At 39.6% G+C, this 16,049-nt stretch overlaps 1 protein-coding gene across 2 annotated transcripts; it reads right to left on the bottom strand.

The window, feature by feature from the left end:
- Positions 1-1,947: 1,947 nt before the first annotated feature.
- Positions 1,948-8,936, bottom strand: trnt1 (tRNA nucleotidyl transferase, CCA-adding, 1). 2 transcript variants are annotated; one of them, XM_020529969.2, is made up of 7 exons: positions 8,747-8,936; positions 7,802-7,995; positions 6,896-7,034; positions 6,621-6,747; positions 4,276-4,469; positions 3,844-4,097; positions 1,948-2,684 (listed from the first exon to the last, which is right to left on the bottom strand). In XM_020529969.2, the coding sequence occupies exons 1-7, from the start codon at positions 8,868-8,870 to the stop codon at positions 2,436-2,438; spliced, it is 1,281 nt and encodes a 426-aa protein (XP_020385558.1). In that variant the 5' UTR covers positions 8,871-8,936; the 3' UTR covers positions 1,948-2,435. The 2 variants fall into 2 exon arrangements, with proteins under 2 accessions (XP_020385558.1, XP_048462148.1); XM_048606191.1 differs by having other exon boundaries at positions 8,687-8,924.
- Between the last annotated feature and the right edge of the window lie 7,113 nt (positions 8,937-16,049).

Here is a 16,049-nt window from a genome sequence, read left to right as displayed (position 1 = left end):
CAGGACATTAGTGTAAGATTATAAGCCATCAGTGTAAGATTATAAGCAAAGGGCACAAAATGTGTGGTACTAGTACACTCCTATCTGTCAAGATATCCTGATATTAATTTTGACCTTTTAAGAAGTTCTTGCTTCTTCAAATTTATAAGAGAGAAGCCAAAGTAAACACAAACTCCATAGAGAATGAAGCTGGGAATTAAAGGGGTACCAGGAAATAAATAAATACTTTGCATCAGTTTTCAGAATAGAAGACATTAATAGCATTCCAAAATTATTCAATATTTAAGGGGCAAAGGAGAGGAAATAAAACTAACTCAAGAAAAAGTGCTAGAGAAACGAAAGCAACCAAACACTGATTTGTCCCCTGGATCTGATATGATGCATCCTATGATATTAAAGGAAATAGAGGCAGCAGATGCACCATTAATTTTCCAGGAATACTTAGATTCTGGAAAAATCACAGATAATTGGAAATCTGCCAATGTAACACCTTTAATTGAAAAAGGAAACCAAAAACAGTAACTCTAGGGCAACTAGCTTAACATCTGTCAATGGGAATATGTTATAGTCTATTATAAAGGATGTAATAGCACAGCGTTTAAAAATACAGTGTTATTAAGCAAAGTCAGCAAGGTTTCATGGAAAAAATTATGCCTGACAAATTAAATAAAATTTTGAGGTTAGCATATTTGCATTTTCAAGTGTGCGATAAGATGCCATATATTAAGCAATTTAATAAGGGCTCATGGTGTCGGAGGTGAATTTGCATGAATAGAGGATTGGCTAATGAATCGAAGAGAGAGTTGGAATAAAGAAGCATTTCAGGATTGCAAACTATGACAAGTGGTGTACAGTGACAGACCAGTACTGTGGCCACAATATATATGAATGACTCAGATAAGGAAAGTGTATTTATTATAACCAAGCGTGCAGATGACACCAAAATAGATGGGAAGGCAAGCGGTGACAATGACAAAATCTACAAAGGGATATAGACAGGTTAAACAATTGGACAAACTTGGCAAATGGAACACAATGTGGGGAAATGAGATGTTATGCACTTTGGCAGGAAGAGGAAAGACTGCAGAAAGTGACAGAAAGGTCTGGGAGTCCACATCCATGAATCACAAGAAGATAGCATCCAAGTTTAGTAGGTAATAGGGAAGGCAAATGGAAGGTTGGAAAAAAGAGTAAAGAAAGGGAGATTTTGCTAAAACTGTGCCAGGAGCAAGTCAAACAACAGTTGGAATATTGATAACAGTTATAGATATAATGAGAATGCTCATGAGGCTAATACAAGGTAGCATCGGTCTTAAGAGGAGAAATTGATAGGTTGGGCCTGTACTCATTGGAACTTAGAAGAATGAAAGGCAACCTTTTTACATCATACAATATTCTAGTGAACTTAATGGAGTAGATGCAGAAAGGTTGTTTCCCTTTGAGAGTGTCTAGGACCAGAGGGTGTAATTTCAGAATAAAGGGGTCTCACATTTAAGACAGTAATGAGGAGAAATTTCTTTCAAGAGTAGTGAATCGGTGGAATTCTTTAGTGCAGATGGCTGTCAAGGCTGAGTCATTAAGCATCTATAATACTGAAATAAATGGATTTTTAATCAGGAAGGAAATCAAGGGTCATAAGCAAATGGCAGGAGAAGTGGAACAGAGGATTATCGATTAGCCATGATCTCATTGAATAGCAGAGCAGACTCCATAGACTGAATGGCCTACTTCTGCTCCTATTTCTTATGGTTTTAACTTGTTGCTTTTCAGGAAAAAAAAACTTTAGCGAATCAGCAATCAACTTGTATGGTTGCTAAAGTAGCATAAATTCACAAACTGCTCTTGCCAAATTGTGTGAAAATAGTACAAAAAAAATCAGATGTAACAACTGGGAAAACAATTTAGATATAAAACCTTGAGTCTGTGAAGACAAATGCAGTAATAACATTTGACGATGGGCTCAGAATTTTAATTTTCTTTAAACATCCTTCATTACAAAACAAATTATGCGATAGGTTACAGGATAATGGGTGAATCAGAATGCAAACTTAACATAGAGGAAATGTTTTAGATCTTGTCCTTCAGGTTTCTTTTAAGCCAGTCACTTATCTAGTACAAAGCAAACTAACCTTTAGTTATACAAGCTGTTCAAACATTGAGGGCTCAATTAGATGAAAGAGTCACCAAATCTAAATTGACTCCTAGTCATCTACACGTATCCAAATCTACCCAATCGGTTTTAAATCCAATTCATTTTCTTAACAAAACTAGTCATTATGTAAGTAAACTACAATGATCTTAGCTACAGAAAAATCAATGAATTTAAAATGCCATACAATAAACATACATAATCAAGAATCCAAGGTTGATAAGGGTCAAAATTATTTTCAATGTAACAGTTTTTTCTCTCCATTTCACAACAATGAGAGATGTGTTCATGGACTTTTTACCATGCTTAGCAGTTCTTCCTTATCCATCAGGTAACCACTCTTTTTCCATGTATTCCGAAGTTCCTGCAACATTGTCCCAATTTCCTTTCCAGAAACAATTCCTATTCTTCTTAAATCATGGCCACTAACAGGGAAGCGTGGAATGGACCACTGCTCCATAGTTTTCAGTAACTTCTCCTCTCCTTGGTATTTTAACAATTCGCATATTCTGCTTTGCACATCTGGCTCTCTGGACTGAAATTTGAGCAGAAAACAATTATACCAAACCAGCAGCACCACAAATCATTCAGCAACCAACTTAACCATACAACAGTAACAAGTCAAGTAATGAAGGGATTGCTTGAAAATTCATGGTAAGAAATCTTCAAGAGGAATGTGCAAAATGCTCTCAAAATTGCATTCTCAAGTGGTATGCCTGCGATTTGTCTGTTTTTAACATCCCAGATGTAACACTGCATTACAAAACTTCGATTAGGTATTGAAATCAATGATGAATCCTGGATGTTTAAGCAACACATTATCATCTTAAATGGTTAGTGAGTTTCACAGAGCAATGCACAATAAAACCTGATGTTACACAGTATGCTTATTAAGGCAGCAATAATTTTGCACCAAACCATCTTTGTTGAAACAACAGATTAAGTTCATAGAACAAGCATTAGTCCCTGCTTAAAGCAAAACAGGAGCCGTCAGGCCAGTTAGATACGTGGTTCTTTGGTGCTGCCTGACGAGGGAAGAAATTGCTATGCTTATTCAGTACTTCCATCTATTGTCAAAATTGGTGTAGAAAGTAGTCTTTGAATATTCAAGGTTGCAGCAATCTTGTGTTTTCTAAAAAAAAGATTTCTGAATTTGATCCAGTGGGTTTTCCACCTTTGTTATTAAAACTATTAAGTGACATAAAATCAGACATAAATAGGCCTCAGCTTGGATTTAGTATATCTCACCTAAACTTTGCTGTAAACATTCAAGCAGGTCAGGTGAAATCAGCAAAAACATTTTTAATCACCCAATTTAAGATGTGAGAATCCCAATACATATAAATTAACAAATGTTTTACTTATGGTCACAATGTTCCCTTTAAGCATCTACAGCGGCACACGTGTGCAGCAATCTGGATATTCTGTGAATGATGATCTGCAACAAACTTGCATTTCCAGAAGAAAAATAGAGGGAACACTGGTCAGGACACCATGAAGCAATGAAACCAGCATTTTACCCCATTTTAAAAACACCTCAAGAACCATGTTTGAGAGTCTTTTCCCCAGCAGAAATTTTCAAATATTTTGAGTTATTGGAATGCTTTACTTTCAGAAAACTCACTATATAAGCTGTAATTTTCATCTGTGTTGCCATCTTTTCATTTTGAAAATTTTAATTTTTTTTTACTTACATCTATAATGAAATCTCTGTAAGGTTTTAATGGATCAGGTCCATCAGCCTTAATCAAATCTCTTCGGTACTTAATGATGAATAAACCAAGTTGTTTTTCTTCTTTCGAAATTTTGAGTCTCAAGTCAAGCCTCAGAACATCGTCCTGTATTCGAAACAGTGCTGAAAGTACAGTCATAGGCTTTGGAGAATGATGGTACACATTTTTGCACACTTTGTTCAGCTCTTCCAGGTTGCCTTCAATTACTGGTAATCCTACAAGGGATGGATGAAGAAAATGAAAGCTAAAATACAAAACAATATAAAGATGTCACATAACTATCTATCAAGTTACAAAGTTATACCATATATTGACAACTCTGCAAGGAATGGTACAGTACAGAAAGGGGATTGTGCATTACTGTGAGATACGTCAAGAGCGATCTATGCCTACCAATATACTGGGCTACGTCCAGCTCATACATGAGGTTGACGAGATGAGCAGCATGGTTTCCAATTAAAGTTTTTTTCAGCTCAAACCAGATTCTTTCTCCAGAAATCCCTGCCAGACCCTTTGCATACTGTTTGATTGACTTGAATGCCTTTGGGTCATGGTCCCCCGTTTCCTTGGCAACCTTGCCATAAAACCTAGAAAATATAAAATTATCAGTATAGTGAGCCAGATTTTGTTTTGTGGTTTCAAGGTTTATCTACTTCCTACAACAGTAATTGTACCAGTCCAGCCACTCTTCCAGAGAAAGAGTCTATAGGCCCAAATGTGTTTGAGTTTTACAATTTGACTGCAGAGAGAAGGGTAAGCTTACATGGAATTACAGGTAGTGCCCTACATTACATGAGTCCCTCATTTACCATAACTTGCTTGTCTTCAGCGGAATTTAAACATTTTATCCATGATACCGAGAGAATGAGTTGGTGGATAACATGACCCAAAATTCCCATCTGCCACAAGGGCATAAAATTTAGTTTGTCAACATGGTGCATTTTACAAAGTTGTCAATAAGGTAGAATTTGACACCATTCTATCCATCTTACAATCGTATCTGTTTAACTTGATTGATTTCTTTATTATCATGTATTTGTTAAAAATACAGTGAAAAATGTATAATATCTAAAGCTACTGTAGCATTGAGCATGCACAATGTTTTCTTGGAATAGTTATTGGAAAATTACTTTGTGAAATATATCCTGGCGAAAGGAAAAGTGTGCCAATCACGTCCTGGTACCACTGGTGAACATAAGATACTTTGGTCAAATAGGTTTTTGGAGAGTTAAGGATACAGAGAATAAAGCAAAGATTCAGGAGTAGCATAGTTGCTTGTAGCAAGAGGAAACCCACATGATGCTTTCTTACCGTCAAATGCCATGCAATACTCCTCAACCATTAGTTCTATAGTCCACTTTCTTTAACAAAATGAAAGGCCAGTTTGAATTAAAATTGATATAATACATAGTCTCATGTATTGGTGATAGTCTCACTTACAATCAGGGGAGGAAAACAGCACAAGGTCAGCATGGGAGGATCAGATCTCCTGTACCGGTGGATGTGGATCTGGGTGAAAGCACATACATGTATACAAATTTAATTCAACGTATGGGTCGAAACAACCAGGCTCAAAACAGCAAGCCTGGCAACTTGTAAGTTCTAATACATGAGACTACAGGTAAAAGGATAGGGTCTCAAAAGATCCTTCATTAAAATACACTAAGTGACAGTTGCACCTTGATGGCATGGAGGGATCCCACAAATAGACTTCTGCTCCAATGAACATCAAGTAATTGGGCCCTTCTCTCTGTAATTATATTTGAAAATCAATCAGATTCTGGAGGAGTGACTGACTTTAGTATCACATCATCTGTATATAAAATCTCTGTTGCTCAGCAGCATTCTATTAGCTTAACGTATTATAATTAGCAAGAGGGTTCAAGAAAGGAGGGTTTGGAGGATGTTTTATAAAATATGATGGTCTCTGCCATCAAGTCTGAAGCAAATATACAAAAAACTGAAATAGTGCTTGGATAGTACATTGTATAATTTAAAGCGTGCAGTGTTTAAGGTAGATCACAGTGCGTGGGCGATATCAGATAAAGATGAGGTAGTGTTTGGTCTGAGTTGGGGAAGGCATAGTTGGAAATATGAGTTACATTGAACAGTTACTCAGAAGGAGCTCTAAATATTTAATAGTCTACATTTCCTGAGTAACTATTTACTTACATACCAAGGGACCTTCAAATTCTCCAATTTAAATGGATATTTTTGAGGGTTCTTGGCATTGGGGAAATCTTTAATTTTCAGGGCAATTACTTTAGAGTTTGCTACGATAGAGATTCCACAGGATCCCCGTGTGTAATTCCTATATTTGCATTAGAAATTATCTGACCACTGGAAAATCTGGATCATTATTTCTAGAAAAGTTACACCAGAGCGAACATGCAAGTCCAAAGAATAAGCAAACTACTTAGGCGTATAGAATCATTGTAAAAATAGAAAATGGGTCATTGTAAAACAAATTTCAGATTCTAAGAAGGACCATGTGTGAGTTTAATTTTAATGAAACAAAAATGTAATGTTCCTGGGATAAGTTATACTTGCTCCCGTGCTTTTGTTTCATCCAGTCCTTGATGAAAATTTGTAGAGTGAGAATGCAATTCCTTCCAATTATCAGAGAATAGAAACTTCCTTCTTAAACTAAAGTTATATGTTAAAATTACTCCATGCAATAGTATTTTTTTTAAAATCAACTTTAATCATATATAACAATAAAGCAGAAACAAACCAACCTGAAATACCGCATTATTCTCAAATAATCTTCCTGTATTCTTTGTGACGGATCACCTACAAATCGAACTTTATGGTTTTTCAGATCCTCATAACCATCAAAATAATCATACAGTGTGCCGTCCAGACCTGAGAAATAGTTGAAACATCAAAATGAGCTTCCGTACAAAGTCATAACTCAAGAAAAATTACATCCATTTCAATATTTAACAACAGGAACAAAAATTAAGAAATTCAGCATGAAGCATTGCCCATTTAAAACTAAAATAGATATTACCTAAAAACATGGCGTTAATTGTCAGGTCTCTTCGTTGAGCATCTGCCTGCCAGTCTGTCGTGAACTCTACATCAGCATGCCTTCCATCTGTTACAACATCAACTCGCAACGTAGTAATCTCAAAGTTCTGATTGTTTACCTATCCAATATATTTAAAATTGGTAAATCACAACTTTTCGTTCTGAACCTGAAAGTTTATACAATCTTAGCTTGGCTCATTTAAACTCACTCAAGGAATTAAAGTGATTAAATGGTTAAGACTTTATACTCCAAAATAAATGAATTACAATGATCACAAAGTTCCCAGCCCACAAACCCTAAGACAATTAATTTTAGAAATACTGCATCTAGAATTGGGTTCCCGGAGATCACAAAAGTACACTTAATAGAAAAGACAGTAATGAAAAATACTTAAATAACTTTAAATTACCAGCTAATTGGAATAGAAGAACAGAATTAATTAAGAGCAAACTTCTTAAATAATTTAAGAAAATTAATGGACATTTATTTTACCTATTGGGTTTTGAAGTCTCCTGTTCAATCCTTCTGAATTCTTTGTTCATACAAATTTGAATAACAGCTCTACAAGCCAATCAAACTCAGGAGGTTTCAAAAAAGACATTTGTATTCTTTTGCAGTCTTAGCCACAATGAAATTTTAATAGAAGCCAACTCAACATGTCATTTTGATAATGTTTTTTACTGCTGAATTAGCCTTTCATTTTGCCATAACCTTATCTTATGGTAATCAACTTAATACTTGTGTTCCTGTTACAGTAAAAATAGATTTTAAGATTATATCCAGACAATAAATGCAGATTTTGAGGTGGAATGGGACATTAAGCCACAACAAATGATTTATTCAAGATGCAGAGAGAGACTGGCTTTGTTCACATCTCAGACCTACTCTTGCAGTGATGGTGCCGTGCTTCTCCCCTTTATTGTTGATCAACCGGATACCAGCAGCGTGAAACAGTTCTTTCATACGGTCGGGGGTAGCTGTGGTGGCAAAGTCTACATCTTCTGGCTGCCTCCCAATTAATAAATCCCTCACGGCGCCGCCTGCTATTCTCAACTCATACTTGTTTTTATTGAACAAATCTGGAAAGGTTGGGGGTGAGGAAGGACAGAGGGGGAAAAAAAAAATGCGTGATCACTGTTGCCAGGTCTCCAAAACACTTTCACCATCAAAGGTATCAGTTCAGAGCAGAGAAAGATAATGCAAAAAGAAAAAAAAGACCATAAAACTGACGGGGGGGGGGGGGGTGAAGAACAGGTGAACTGCGGGTGTTCAGAAAAGGACATATCGTTATAGATTGAATCAGAGATAGTAGGAACTGCAGACGCTGGAGAATCCGAGACAACAAGGTGCAGGGCTGGATGAACACAGCAGGCCAAGCAGCATCAGAGGAGCAGAGAGGCTGACGTTTCGGGCCTGGACCCCTCATCAGAAAAGGATCGTTATAGACTTGAGTCAGACAGGGAACTGAGAGGGATAGTAGCATTAGGTCACAGGTCCCACAGTAAAAGGACAGATCGACACACACAGAGGGGGGGGGGGGGAGAGAGAGAATGCGAAACAGAAATTGAAAGACAGAAGAAAGAATGAGAGGGAAAGGGAGAATGTCAGAGACCGAGAAAGAGAATGAGAGAAGAGCGAGTAAGAGAGCGCGTTTAAAGAGAGAGAGGGATAACGAGAGAGACGGACAGAAAGTGCGAAGAGAGCGAGAGACAGAACGAATGAGAGAAACGCACAGGCCCAGGCCCGGACAGCCCGCCGTTACACACATACCGCTGTCAAAATGGCGGCCCACCTCCAACGCCATCAGTCCCTATCCCCGGGCAGCCTCACCTGCGATAGTCTTCAGGCCATCCGTGAACAGCGACTCGAACTCCACCGTCTTCAGCTGCATGGTGAACAGGCCTCGCCTCAAGCCGCCGCTCACACCGACAGCACGGAACACACAGCTCCACATTCACCCGGACGGCCGCCGACGAGGTGGAGCCTCCGGAAGGTCCGGGCTCGCGGCGGGAGGTGGGGGGGGGGCGGGGCCTGGGGCGGGGCTTATGGGGAGAGGGGCGGGGTCTATGGCTGATGGGGCGGGGCCCCGTGAATGGGCGTGGCTCTTGAAGGCCGCTTTCCGGTGGAGGAGCGGGGCCTCGTCTCTGGAGGATCGCGCCCCTCGAAACTGCGCGCCTGCGCACTGTGCAAGGGGTGCAGCTGAGCAGGTGTGGACCTGTGCATGAAACCGTCTGCTGGCCTCAGTGGGTCAGGACAGATGGTGGACCATAGCCGGATGATGGAAGTGGGAAATGTAAGGGAGGGACAGAGCAAAGGAGATCAGAATGAGGATGGATGGGAAGAAGTCGGAAGTGCAATGGGGAATGAACATGGTTGATGAAGAAAAGTGGGAGGAAACTCCTGTTAATAGTGAACACCAACATAGGGCAATTGGTCCAAATATCGTTTTGTGTGCTGTAATTCTATGAATTCTTGTTACGTAGATATCACAGGCCCATAAGCAGGGCTGAATAGCCCATTAGTTTGTTGACATTGTTTGAGGGAACAATGTTGACCAAGATATTTGGAGAACTCCATGGTACTTTAAGATCAACCAGAACACAGATGACACCTCACTACATTGATGTACCTCTGACCATGCAACTCACTATTATGTTAAACCTCAACCTATATACACACTCAAAGTTTGAATCCATGACTTTCTGGTTCAGAGTGTTCTACCAACTTTGAGCTATGCTAGCAATGATTATTTGTGGGACATTGAATTCACCCAGTAATCACTGTTACAGCCTTGAAACATCTGTTTACATGCAAGGAATGCTTGCAGTTTTCACCATATAGAATTTTCTGTAAATATTTATCAACTTTATAAGTTTCTTTGCAAGTTCTTTTCTTTAGTGTTTATGAGCTTGTGTTTTATATTGTAGTTATGTCACTGTGTAAATTTGGTTACAGAGACTTTCAACTTTTTTCAGTCCTTGTACCTGTAGAATTCCTGCAGTATTATCGTGAGATTGAGATGAGTGACCTCCAACAAGCACAACCATCTTCCTTTCGGTATGACTCCAACCTGTGGAGTCTTCCCTGATTCTCATTGACTTTGTTTTACTGGGGATCCTTGATGTCCCTCTTGGTGACAATGTGGGCCTGATGTCAAGGGAAGTCAATTTCCATCATCTCTGGAGTCCAGCTCTTTTCTCCATGTTTAGATCAAGGCTACAATGAGAGGAGGTGCTGTGTGACCTGGTGGAACCCAAACTGAATAACAATGTCTAGACTGTTGCCGAGTAAGTGCTACCTGATAACACTGTCAATAACTCCTTCCATCACATTACTGGTGATAAAGACTGAATTTATTGGGCTTGGTTGGATTTGGTCTTTTTTTTGTGCACTTGACATTCCTGGATAACTTTCTACATTGCCAGGTAGATACCAGTAACAAGCCACAATAGAGAAGTATTATAATGGTGGAACCATGCACTTGGCATCAACCTAGGCATCAGATTGAGAGTGACAATGACACTACTAGCCCAGTCAATTCTGTAAAGTCCTCATGAACACTTTGTGAGATTCACCAAAATTGGAAGAGCTGTTTCACAGGTTCATTAAGCAGAGAGTGACTGAACGTCACAATTGCAGAATTATCTTTATCCCAGACTTCTCACTCACTATCTTGAGTTCATCTTTACCTGCCCATAGGTGACTGTCTTGCAATGGCAGAATGGTAACAGGAAGCAGTCATGCACCAAGTCTTGAATGTTTACTCCAGATTCCAAGAAGTCTAAGGTGAGATGTTGGCAGAGGAACCTCTTACCAATTAACTACATTAGCTTGCTGAATCTCGACTCATCTTGGAAGAAGAGGATCACCACTTGCAAAAAATCACTGAGTAGCAATTGCCATGAGCAAATATGGCTCAGTAGTAGCACTTCTAACTGAGCTGGCTGAGACGTGAAGGATTTATCTGGCAAACGGGGCTTGTGGCAAATGGTGAGAGAATACACAAGGGAAAATTTACTTGTGTTACAACCATACGTACCTGATTTGTCTCTTTCTGTACTTCTTGTTTGACCACAATAGATTTTGAATTTTGAAATGGAATGCTGTAATCCTTACTTTACTGTGTGATTTCTACGATCTTAGCCATAAAGGTGTCCCTGAGTTAAACATTATAAGAACTAAAACCGACTCAGATAGAAACTATTACAAACTACTAAAATATACAAATGTGTCCTAATTCACTCTAGGGTTGTGCAATTCCACACATTGAAACCCCAAGAATGCAGAGAAATAGGATTTACAGAGTATCAGAGACTACTTAGCTAAGTTAAAAAAAATACAGGTTAAGAAAATATGTCAATAAAAATTCACAGGTTTTGTCTCTTAAACTGAAACAGTTGATTTCAAGCTGTTTTTGGCATGAACTTTTCTCATGAAATCAGCATTGTAGAAATACAATGGCTTGAACTAGGCAGCTTGTTAGGCCATTTCTAAGAGACAACCGCATTGCAGTACATCTGGAGTCACATGTAGGCTAGACAAGGTCAGGATGACTGATTTACTTTCCTGAGGGCTATTGGAAAGATGTTGTTATACTTGAAAGGGTACAAAAAAGATTTACAAGGATGTTGCTGGGCTTAGACAGTTTGAGCTACGGGGAGAGGCTGAATAGGCTGGGGCTATATTCCCTGGAGCGCGGAGGCTGAGAGGTGATGTTTTAGAGGTTTATAAAATCATGGGTAGGATGAATAGCCAAGGTCTTTTTCCCAGGATAGGAAGTCCCAACCTAGAGTGCAAGTACATGCCAAAAACAGCTTGAAATCAACTGTTTCAGTTTAAGAGATAAAGCCTGTGAAATTTTATTGACATATTTTAAAATGAGAGGAGAAAGATGTAAAAGGGACCTGAGGGGCAACCTTTTTCATGCAGAGAGTGGTGCATGTATAGAATGAGCTGCCAGAGGATGTGGTAGAGGCCTGTACAATTACAACATTTAAAAGTCATCTGGATGGGTACGTGAATAGAAAAGGTTTAGAGCAATATGGGCCAAATGCTGGCAAATGGGACTAGATTGGTTTAGGATGCCTGGTTGTCATGGGCAATTTGGACAGAAGAGTCTATTTCCATGCTGTGCAACTCTATGAGTATTACTGAATGAGTTTGGGTTTGACAACAATCAATGAAAGTTTCTCTGCCATTATTGAGATTAAGTTTAAATGCTAGATTTACTTGTTGCATTTAAATTCCATCAATTGCTATAGTGGAAATTAAACACGTGATTCCAGACTCCAGGTCTCTGTGCAGTGACATTACAATCATATGGGGGAGGAAACAGTAACATAGTAGTAATAGGGCCAAGTATAGTTAGAGGAATAGGAACTGTTCTCTGCAGCCATAAGTGTGTTGTCTGTCTGATGCCAGCCTTAAGGACATTTCCTTGCGGCTGTGGAGGAACCTGATATAGGAGAGGAGGAGTCCAGCTGTTGTCATCGATGTTGGTACCAGCAATATTGATAAGACGAGAAAGGAAGTACTGCTGAAAGATTTTGAACAGTTAAGAGCTATAAAATCTGAAAAGTAGCAACCTCCAATCTTGTGATCTCAGATTTACTATCTTAACCAAAGACAAACTGGCATGGGGTAAATAAAGTCTAGGAGTTAAATAAGTGGCTAAAGATTAGTGTGGGAGGAATAGATTTCAGTTCAGGAGCCCTGGCACCAATACTGGGGTAGAAGACAATTGTTTCTGGTGGGACAGCTTCACTTGGACTAGTGTCCTGACAAAACAAATAACTAGATCTGAAGAAAAGGGTACAGGGGAGATGAAAAGTAGGCTGAGAAAATAGAAGATACGGTGGCAGGCAGGTCAGGTAGTTAGATAACAATACCCAGAGCAGAACAGAAAAGGATGGAGTGTACAAGCTTAAAAAAAACAACTGAGGTTGAAGGGAGATAAAATGATAAAAAGGCAAAATTAGGGGTGGTACGGTGGCTTAGTGGTTAGCACTGCTGCTTCACAGCGCCAAGGATCCAGACTAGATTCCACCCTTGGGTGACTGTCCACGTGGAGTTTGCACATTCTCCCTATGTCTGCGTGGGTTTCGTCCGGGTGCTCCAGTTTCCTCCCACAGTTCAAAGATGTGCATGTTAGGTGAATTGGCCATGCTAAACTGCTCATTGTGTCCCGTGATGTGTAGGTTAGGTGGAAATGCAGGCTTACAGGGATAGAGTTGGGGCGGGGATGCGTGGGATGCTCTTCGATGAGTTGGTGTGGACTCAATGGGCTGAATTACCTGCTCCCACACTGTAGGGATTCTATGATTCGATTATGCTTCCTTACTTAGATCCAGATAATTTTTGTAACAATATAATTGAATTAAACAGCACAAATGAAGGAAATGGTTATGATCTTTATCGTCATGGAGACATGGTTATTAGGAGATGAAAATGAGGAACTAAATATTAAAAGGTATGTAACTTGTTGAAAAGATGGGCAGTAAGGAAGTGGTGATGAGGTAGCTTTGTTCAGAAAAGATGGAATATGTACAATGGATACCTTGGATCAGATGATGCACAAACTATATGGGTGGAGGTAAGAAATGACAAGGAGGTGAGACACTGCTGGTGTAATCCCGTGACCCGGTCATAGCTGTTCTGAAAAGCAAAGAATAAGTCAGGAGATAGGTGAGGGCACATCAATAAGGAAGTGCATTGATTGTGAGTAATTTTAATGTTCATACAGACGGGAAAATAAAATTCACAGAGGTAGCAATATAAGGAATAATTCATAGAGTGTATTCTGGCCAGTTTCCAAGAACAATATGTTGTCGATCCTACCAGAAATCAGGCTGTTTGGATCTGAAGATGTGTAATGAGGCAGATATAATAAATGATCTTGGATTAAAAAGATTCCTTGGAGAACAGTGACCACAACATGGTGAAATTTAGCACGCAGTCTGACAGTGTGAAACTAGTGGAAATGACTGTGGTCAACTTAAATAAGGAAATTTATTAAAGGCAGATTGGCTGGAATAAAGTAGGAAAGTAATTTCCCAGAAAAGATAGCTGAGGAACGATGGCATTAAGAAAACAGCTCATGATTCACAGCAAGGATATATTCCAGTGATCAAAAAGGATTCTAGGAAGGGAATAAATCAAACATTTTTATCAAGGATGTTAATAGTATCATTAATTTAAAAATATAATGTGGCAAAGATTAGTGGTTAATCAGGGGATTGGGAAAGTTTTAAATACTAACAAAAATATGACAAAAGAGGGAGAAAATAAATGATATGGGGAAACTAGTAAATAATGTAGAAACATATATAACTGATTTGGACAAGGATACAGGAAGCGTGGTTAGTAAGTTTGTGGATGACACCAAAAATTGGTGGTAGTAGATGGTGGAGAAGGTTATCTAAAGTCACAAAGGGATTTTGATCAATTCAGCCAATAGGCCGAGAGTGGCAAATGCAGATTAATTTATATAAAATGCAAGGTATTGCAGTTTGGTAAGACGAACAAGGGCAGAACTTACACAGTTAATGGTAGGGCCATGCGGAATGTTGTTGAACAGAGATACTTAGGGGTTCAGGTACATAGTTCATTGCAATTGGAGTCACAGGTAGACAAGGTGGCGAAGAAGGCATTTGGCATGCTTGCCTTCATTGCCAGACAATTGAGTGTAGGAATTGGAATGTCATGTTGTGGTTGTGCAGGACATTGGTGAGGCCACTTTTGGAGTTCTGTGCCCTGCTAAAGGAAGGATATTATTCAATTGAAGAAGATGCAGAAAAGATTTACAAGGATGTTACTGGGACTGGCAGATTTGAGTTAGAAGGAAAGGTTTGATTTGATTTGATTTATTGTAGTTACATGTACCTAAGTACAGTGAAAAGCTTTGTTTTGAGACCAGTGCAGGCAGATCATAGCAAACAAGGACATACAGATCATCGGGTGCTTAGACAGAGCAAGGCATACAAGGTTACAGCTGCACAGGAGGTGCACAAAGCAAGATCAACATTATTTGAAGTTAGAAAGGTCCATTCAGCAGTCTAATATTGGCTGTAAAGAAGCTGTTCTTGAACCTGTTGGTGAGTGTGTTCAAGTTTCTGTATCTTCTGTCTGATGGAGGTTGGAAGAGAGCATTACTGGGGTGGGAGAGGTCTTTGATGATGTTGGCAGCCTTTCCGCAGCAATGAGAAGTGTAAGTAGAGTCCGTGGATGGGAGATTGGCTTCTGTGATGGTCTTGGCTGCACACAAAACTTTCTGTGCTTGTAGTGTCTTACAGTCCTGGGCAGAGCAGTTGCCATACAAGGCTTTATGCTCCCTGATAGATAGCTTTCTATGGTGCATCTGTAAAGGTTGGTGAGGGTCCTGATGGACATGCCAAATTTCTTAAGCAGCTCGAAGAAAATGAGGTGTTATTGTGCCTTCTTGACCGTCGCATCTACAGACTGTTGATGATTGTTACTCCAAAGAACTTGATGATCATGACCCTCTCCACCTTAGCTCTATTAATATAGATAGGGGTGTGTCCTCCTTTCCTCCCGAAGCCAATGATCAGTTCTTTTATTTTGGCGACAATGAGAGAGAGACAGATTGTTAATTGCACCACAACACCAAGCCCTCTATCTCCTTTCTGTATTCTAACTCATCGTTGTTTAATATCCGTCTCACCACGGTGGTTTCGTCAGCAAGCTTGTAGACGGCATTCGTATGGAATTTGGCTACACAGTCATGGGTATACAGGAAGTACACAAGTGGGCTGAGAACACATCCTTGCGGGACACCAGTGTTGAGGATTATTGTGGAGGAGGTGCTGTTGTCTATCTTCACCGATTGCAGTCTGTGGGTCAGGCAGCTGAGGATCCAGTTGCAGAGGGTGGAGTTGAGACCTAGGCCTTGGAGTTTTGAGACTAGTCTGTTAGGGATTATATTGTTGAAGGCGGTGCTGCAGGCAATGAGTAAAGCCTGATGTAGGTGTATGTTATCCAGGTGTTCCAGGGATGAACGTAGGGCTAGGGAAATGGTGTCTGCTGTGGACCTGTTTCACCAGTAGGCAAATTGCAAAGGATCGAGGCAGACCGGGAGGCTGGAGTTGATGTGGGCCACAACGAGCCTCTTGAAGCA

Source organism: Rhincodon typus, chromosome 16, assembly GCF_021869965.1.
Source record: "Rhincodon typus isolate 14 chromosome 16, sRhiTyp1.1, whole genome shotgun sequence".
In the NCBI taxonomy this organism is placed as follows: Eukaryota; Metazoa; Chordata; class Chondrichthyes; order Orectolobiformes; family Rhincodontidae; genus Rhincodon; species Rhincodon typus.
Note: the sequence above shows the minus strand (reverse complement) of the source record. Positions and strands in the feature narration are given on the sequence as shown.

Excerpts from the sequence above, each read along its gene's own strand:
- trnt1 (XM_020529969.2), bottom strand. The coding sequence starts at position 8,870 with ATGTGGAGCTGTGTGTTCCGTGCTGTCGGTGTGAGCGGCGGCTTGAGG. Across the intron at positions 7,035-7,801 it reads ACGGCACCATCACTGCAAGA|GTAAACAATCAGAACTTTGA; the intron begins GTAGGTCTGAGA and ends TATATTGGATAG. Across the intron at positions 6,748-6,895 it reads AATTAACGCCATGTTTTTAG|GTCTGGACGGCACACTGTAT; the intron begins GTAATATCTATT and ends ACTATTTCTCAG.